Source organism: Eretmochelys imbricata, chromosome 5 (assembly GCF_965152235.1).
Source record: "Eretmochelys imbricata isolate rEreImb1 chromosome 5, rEreImb1.hap1, whole genome shotgun sequence".
NCBI classification, from domain to species: Eukaryota; Metazoa; Chordata; order Testudines; family Cheloniidae; genus Eretmochelys; species Eretmochelys imbricata.
In genome coordinates this window covers 5,038,917-5,046,716 of record NC_135576.1, presented here as the reverse complement: position 1 = coordinate 5,046,716, position 7,800 = coordinate 5,038,917, and the positions used below count along the sequence as shown (strand labels likewise).

General features: G+C 51.6%; 1 protein-coding gene across 1 annotated transcript; it reads left to right on the top strand.

Annotated features, from left to right (window-relative positions):
• The first annotated feature begins 2,089 nt into the window (after nucleotides 1-2,089).
• LOC144264524 (myogenesis-regulating glycosidase-like) lies at nucleotides 2,090-4,186 on the top strand. The gene has a single exon (XM_077816271.1). The coding sequence runs from the start codon at nucleotides 2,090-2,092 to the stop codon at nucleotides 4,184-4,186; it is 2,097 nt and encodes a 698-aa protein (XP_077672397.1).
• Nucleotides 4,187-7,800: the final 3,614 nt, after the last annotated feature.

Below are 7,800 nucleotides of genomic sequence, written 5' to 3'. Positions count from 1 at the left end.
TTGAGGGCTGTTATAAAGAGATCAGTTGTTCTCCGTGTCCACAGAAGGCAGGACAAGAAGGAATGGGCTTAATGTGCAGCAAGGGAGATGTAGGTTAGATATTAGGAAATCTTTCTAACTCTAAGGGTAGCTGCACTCTGGAACAGGCTTCCAAGGGAGGTTGTGGAATCTCCATCATTGGAGGTTTTTAAGAGCTAGTTGGACAAACCCCTGTCAGGGATGGTCTAGGCCAGGGTTTCTCAGCCTATGGATCGGGACCCAAAATTGGGTCGCCAGAATGGTTCAAAGGGTGGCATGGCAGCTCCTGCGGCTCCTGTTGCATGGGGTGGCTGGGCTCGCCTCCCTGATCCAGGCACTGCAACCTCTGGGGTCCCAGCGCCACTCAGGTTCAGCCCAGGTGTCATGACGACGAGAGTCTGGGTAGGCCAAATTTGAGTGAGTGGCCCTGCAACCCCGTGAGCCAGGTCACAACTCCACTCACAAAATGTGGTCCAGTCAGGGCGTGTGTGGCCAAACCTGAGCGGTGCTGCAAACCCGGAGGTTGCAACACCCGGAGCGGAGAGCCAAGCCCAGCCAGCCCCACAGCACAGAAGCTGCAGAAGCCGCCACTGTGGGGTGAGTGACGTGCAGGATCAACCCCCGCAGGAGAGAGGATCCGACCAAAACCACCCAAGGGCTTCCACCGCCAGACTAGTTACTGGGTTGTGAAAGGCCATAAACATTGACAAATGGGTCCTGAGCCCAAAAAGATTGAGAACCACTGGTCTAGGTTTACTTGGTCCTGTCTCAGTGCAGGGGGCAGGACTAGATGACCTCTCAAGGGCCCTTCCAGCCCGACATTTCGATGATGAACACGTTCCTTCTATTATGGCAATCCCAGTTAAAACCCCAAGTACGCTTTCCCCAGAAATCTTCCCTCCCACACTGCTCTCCTTCGAGGTTTCTGCCAAACCCTCTTTCCACTGACAGGGGGACGCACTCTCCCCTCGACCGCAGTGACAATGAACCTTTTCTCACTTACCCTGATGTAAACCGGGAGCCACTCCCCTGCAGCGAGTGGATCTGTGCTAGTGTGAACGAGCGGAGACCTGCCTCCGGCGCTGACGGACAAGGAGACACCCTCCGGCGCTGACAGAGCCATACGCCACTCGATGCCTATGGGGCTGACCGTGCCGGCCCCACCTGCAATTCAGCCAATCAGCAAACTGAATCTGCCCTCTGCGAACCCTCAGGCTGATGGACCTGACCTGTTCATGTCCTACAACCAACCTGCTTTAAGTGCTTTGCTGAATCAGGGCCTACATGGTGAGGCTATAAATAGCTCTCTTGCGGGAGCTTGCTCCTTCCTATTTTAGCCGCTTAATGGCATTCAGGGAGTGATGTGCAGACAGACAATTAACCTCCATGCCATTAGACGGCTGTGATTACCAGGTCCCCTCAGAAATGAGGCATCACTTCTTTGTAACTGAGCCAGGGAAGTGGATGCCTAGCTGCCAGCATGCTCACATTTACTGCAGCATGAGGGCAGAGAGATATGGGCAGGGTGGGGAAAATGCATCCAGGAATCTACTTGACCAAAAGACAAGAAGCCAGAGATCATTGCGGAGCTGCGAGCCTGCATTCTCTGCTAACTGCTCTTGTTTCTCCGCAGAGCCCTGTCCGCTTCTCCCCAGTGCTCTAGCTTTATCTCATCCCCTCCTCCCAGCTTGGCTGAGCTGAGCCACATTGCAGCCAAGAGCTCATGGGAACCTTGGCATACCCATGTCTGAGAGCATGGTATTATAATAACCCTCGCTCAGCTGCCAGTGAACAGAATGTACCAGACTGGAGCAGAACTGCAAGTGAAAGCAGAGGGAGTCTTCACCGGAGCTACAAGAGGGATGATTTGGTCCATTAGCTGGATTCATTTAGTTGATATTTCTAACATTTCACCCCTGTGCTGTGTCAGGGATCAGTGCTGGAGGACTGAATGGGTTTGGAGAGGACACTATGACTGACTGATTCTCCTGTTCGTATTTCTCCTTGATGAACCAGGGAAGAACAACACAGTAAGAAACAAAGCTCCTGGCCACAAGGGTTTTAGGGGCTCATGGAAAATCAGCCCTTTCATCGTTTAAGAAAGAACAGGAGCTCTGAAAAGGGGAATGCCATGGGAACACGCCTGCCTGACAGCTTCACCCCAGTGAAGCCGAAGCCGTCCAAGGAGCTGAAGCCAATGATCGGTGCAATAATCGTCGGGCTCATCTTGTTCATTGCGGCGGTGGTGGCTTGGTGCTACTACACGGCGTCTCTCAGGAAGGCGGAGCGGCTAAAGACGGAATTGATGGACCTGAGGAAGGATGGGTTCATCATCAAAAACCACAATGGGGAGGTGGTCTTCAGACTGGCCTTTCAGTCGGGCACCCTTGATCTGGAGTCCTGCTCGAAAGAAGGGGAGATTTTAAGCTGCACCAGATCAGACAGAGGGAAGCTGAATTTCTTCATTCAGACAGTCAAGCCCAAGGACACGGTGATGTGCTACCACGTCCACTGGGAGGAGTTTGTGGTAGACACGGTGGTCGAGCACACCATGTTTTGGGAGGACGCTCACTGGTACGGGGGCTGTGAAATGAGCGTCCAGCACTGGCCAATCAGACTCCCAGGGTACCAGGAGCCCATGCCCTATGTGACGAGCGACGTATATTCCTTCAGGGGCAGCTTTGGAGGCATCTTGGAAAGGTACTGGCTGTCCTCGAAAGCGGTGGCTATAAAGATCAACAACTCGGTGCCCTTCCACCTGGGGTTTAACGCCAGTGAACGGTCGCACTTCTTTCAGGCCAGGTATAAGGATTCTCCCTACAAACCTCCCCTTGGGCAGCAGCCTTTCCCGGAGCTAAGCTACCATGTCTGTGTCGGTTCGGATGTGACCTCCATTCACAAATACATGGTGCGCAGGTACTTTAACAAGCCTTCTAAGATCCCATCAGAAAACGCCTTCCGGTACCCCATCTGGTCTACATGGGCTCTGTACAAAAATCATATTGACCAGGATAAACTTCTAGATTTTGCAGAAAAGATTAAAAAGTTCCGGTTTAATTGCAGCCATATTGAAATTGATGACATGTACACACAGACTTATGGGGATTTTGACTTTGATCCGGTAAAGTTCCCTAATGTGACAGAAATGTTCAAAACGCTGAAAGAAGAGGGATTTAAAGTTACCCTGTGGACGCATCCCTTTATAAACTACAATTCCTCCAATTTTGGAGTGGGGATAGAGCAGCAGCTCTTTATCAAGGAGCCGACAGGGAAACTCCCCACGATGGTGAAGTGGTGGAACGGCATTGGGGCCATTTTGGATTTTACCAATCCCACAGCCAGGGAGTGGTTTCAGAGCCACCTGAAACAACTGCGGTCAAAGTACGGCATAGCGTCCTTTAAATTTGACGCTGGTGAGGTAAGCTACCTTCCAAAGCAGTTCAGCACCTTCAGGCCCTTATCGGATCCCAGCATCTGGTCCAGACGGTACACGGAAATGGCCATTCCGTTCTACGAGCTCGCCGAAGTCAGGGTCGGCTACCAGTCCCAAAACATCTCGTGCTTCTTCCGCATCATCGACCGCGACTCGGTTTGGGGATATGAGCTTGGCCTCAAGTCCTTGATCCCTACCGTGCTCACCATTAGCATGCTGGGGTACCCTTTCATACTACCAGACATGATTGGAGGAAACTTTCTGCCAAAGAAGACGGAAGGTGCTGTTGAAATCCCGGATCAGGAGCTGTACATCCGCTGGCTGGAGTTGTCGACCTTCATGCCCTCCATGCAGTTTTCCATACCCCCCTGGCTCTACGACAAGGCAGTGATTGAGATTGCACAGAAGTTCACAGAGCTGCATGAGTCCCTGGTTGCCCCTCTCCTGTTGGAGCTGGCTGGGAAGGTCACCGACACGGGAGACCCCATCATACGGCCCATCTGGTGGATTTCTCCCAGGGATGAATTCGCTCACAAGATCGACTCTCAGTTCCTCATTGGGGACACCCTCATGGTAGCCCCTGTCCTGGAGCTGGGCAAGCAAGAGCGAGATGTGTACCTCCCGGCCGGCAAATGGCGCAGTTACAAAGGGGAGCTGTTTGAGAAGACCCCAGTCCTGTTAACAGACTATCCTGTTGACTTGGACGAAGTTGCTTATTTTCTTTGGGTATCATAACAAATGTAGCCATCAGTTTTAAGCTTTGTGAATGGGGGATAGATTGAAAAAATTAGGCAGCTCTGAGTTCCTGAGATAAATATGCCTCTCTGGGACATTCTAAATAATGATCATGATTCCAATTGCACAGAACCATTTTTGTGGATTAATAAACAGGACACTTAAGATATCTTTGTATACATTTCGTCCTTTAAAAGGTCCAGTTCCAAAGCTTGACGACTTAGTTGTGGTATTATTTGTAGATCTAAGGTACAGAAACACAGAGTCCACTAGGGCTTTATCCCCCCAGTCCTATATGACACTGATGCTCTTTTTTGAAAGGGTACTTTAGATGGTTTCCTTTATTCCACACTGATTCTGTTATTCCCATGTCTTTATTTTATTTTAAAATTGCTTTGTCATTGGCTGAGGAATTGCTCACAGCAGTGTAGTCCTTTAAAAGTGAACCAGTGACACTCCTGCGGAGACTGGGGCCTTCAAGTTCTTGCCACCACAAGATGTGATGGTGTTTGATGCAGTAGCAAAGGGTGGTAACAATTTGCTGCAGACTGATTTATCAGAAGAAGCAAAAATGAATGTTGACACACAGTAACATTATGGCAATAATTCTCCCCGCCCCCGGGAAATATTAGTGACTGTTACAGATACTAAAACTAAGCTAGCATACCTCCAGCCCCAGTTCAGCAAACCACTTAAGCACACGCTTAAATCCCGTTGACGTCAAAGATTAAATCCCAAAGCCAATGCCGTGCTTAAGTGCTTTGTGGAATAGGAGCTTTTACTATTATGCAGTCTTTTTATATGGGATAGAGCACTGGATTGGAACTCAGGAAACTGAGATTCTATTCCTGGATTAGCCACTGGCCTGCTGGGTGACCCTGGCAAGTCACTTCTCTTCCTCGTGCCTCAGGTTCTCCATCTGTAAAAGGGGGATAATGATCTGAACCCCTAAGGGCCAGGACTTAATATTATTAAAAAGTAATATACCACCCCCCTTTCCAATAACTTTGGCAGTACTCATTTAACTTCCCATTCACCACTGAGAATATCCCTCAGGAAAGAACCAGACCACCTCCCCTCCCTCCAAGCCCCACTCCTGGTTTGGCTCAGCACGTAGCAGTAGGCCAAGCATCTCTTGGAAGCTCCGTCTCCAGCAGCTAAGGAGCTTCTCACCTGTCCTCCCCACACTTAACCCAGCTTAATGAGTGAGTTTTATTGAGGTGCTGTGTAGGCAGGACCTCCCTGGAGTCCATTTAGTTCTGCTACTGCCTTTTGCAATAGCTGGTACATGCAGCAAAGTCCTCCGTCTGCAACATCTCTCACCTAAGCTTCCATGGGAGGGGAGTGAAGAACCTTAGAACCCATCAGCAAAGCCCTGCTTGCTTAGAAATCTATTCCTCACTACAAGTTAAAAACTCTGTCCACTCTCCCAGCCTGCCTGGGAGGCGTCTACCTCCTACAGTCCAGGTTTCCGTGTAGTTATGGTGAGCTCCCAACGAAGTGTCACTTGAGGAACTGGGTTGGGGGTAGGTAGCCTATGCAAATAAAGCTTTGTATGGCAGCACTTTCCCCTTTTCAGCAACAGAGGGAGTAGAGAGCTCTTTCTCCTTTGGAGCTTCTGACCACATAGACTATACGCAGGCGTTGGTTACATTGATACGTTCGCAGTGTAATGGCCCTTTTCTGTTTTACACTTCAGTTTTGTTATTCCTGAAAAAATAGTAAGCAGAATTTATTGTTACAAAAGTGATGCAGGGTTTTGAACTCACCCGGTAAACAAACAGTGTGATCTATCTATGTTACATATCTGGCCTTCTCACCTCAGTGTCTGAGCACCTCTCAGTCTTTAGTGTATTCATCCTCACACCCGCCCAGTCTGTGAGATAGGGCAGGCCTATTGTCAGTCACACAGGGAGAGGAAAGATGGTCTTGGTGGTTGGGGCATTCGCTAGGGGCTTGGGAGATCTGGGTTCGATTCCCTGTTCTGTCACAGAGCCCCTGTGTGACCTGGGGCAAGTCCTGTAATTGCTCTGTGCCTCAGTTTCCCCCCATAAAAAGGGGATAATAGCACAGCCCTTCCTCATGGGGCAGGGGGCTGTGTGTGGATAAATACATTAAAGGTTGTGAGGTGATGGTGGCCATATAAGTTCCGCAGATGAACTAATTCCTGCTCTGCCCCAGACTATCTAAACTGGGTGTCCCCCAGTCCAGGCTAGCACTCTAACCTCTGAACCAGCCTTCCTCTCCTAACGCAAAAGATGAGCGGCATAGCCCTTCTCCTGCGTGATTCCCCATGCATGTGGGCCACACAGCGCTGGTGGCTGGCAGAGGAGCACGGCTGGTGAAATGAGCTCTGGGCTTTAGAGCTAGCAGCGCCTGGTGCCTGTGTGGGTGAACACACCTCCACAGTCTCAACCCAGGGCCGAGTTAGCGAGGACACCCCATCGGGCAGCTCTGAGCTGCCTGCCATCGGGCCAAAGAAACCCCTGGGTGATGCCTCTTGCAACCTGCCCACTCCTCGCAAAAACCCAGAACATGCACCCCTCCTCCTGTCACTGCCCCAACCCCATTCCAGCCTCTCTGTCTCCTCTCTACGCCGCTCCCACCAACCCCAGGAGAAATTCTGCCGCTCTCAAGGGCTGTTGGTCTGTCCACGCCTCTTGCCAGTGTGCCAGAAGGGGGCCTGCCTTAGCCCAGCGCCCGGCTTTTTAAGTGTGAGCAGCAAGCCTCATAGCCACTGACGGGCTGCGTCTGACCCCCAGCTTCCTGGCTTAGTGATGCCTGGACCAGGACAAGCCCGGCCAGCTGGGGCAGTGCCTTGTGCATCCCTGCCGACTTCTGCCACCGGTGGTGGGATTTGGGCTGGGGTCTGGGGTCTTGTCTCCCAGTGACATGGGACAGTTGGAGCTCTCTGATTGGTTAGCTGCCCCAGTTGCTCTCTCTCCCTGCTCCCCCTTCCCAAAGCCATTCATTCTCATGGAGGGGGGTGGGCAGGAGGCAGCTAGAGAGCCCAGCAGCTGTTCTGCCCCCCACTTCTGCTCCCCTCCTGTGATCAATCGGGACAGGATGGTGACCCTGATCTCCCCCCCTCACCCCTTGCAGCACCCAGCCTGGGAATGGCTGGTGGGGATGAAAAGCTTCTGGAGCTGCCCCCTGAGCCTGGAAGGGGCAGAGGAGACCCCAGTGCAATCCCTTCAGGCCTGTGTGGGTCGGGTGAAGAACCCCAGGAGGACCAGAGGTGAGGCTGGGAAGGGTGCACCTGATGGGGAGCTCGGGGTGCTGAACTGATGGGGGGACTGGGCAGATGTGGGGTGGGGGGGTGGACAGAACTGATGTGGGGCAGAATGATGAGGGGGCTGGGTGAGGGCTGTGAGGGGAGCACTGATGTGGGAACTGGGGGACAGGACTGACTGGAGACAGAATTAATTGCTGGGCAAGGGATGGGCAGAGGTAGACAGTGGGCAACACTAATTCTCTCTTTCAAACACACACACACACACACACACACGATGGACAGGGCAGTTCAAAAACCAAGACAGGCCAAAAACCACAGTATGATCTTTTAAAAAAACTGTATGATTTTTGGAGCCAGATTTTGGCAGAATCTGATGATT

What these genes read in the sequence shown, in the direction of transcription:
- LOC144264524 (XM_077816271.1), top strand. Translation starts at nt 2,090, where the DNA reads ATGGAAAATCAGCCCTTTCATCGTTTAAGAAAGAACAGGAGCTCTGAA.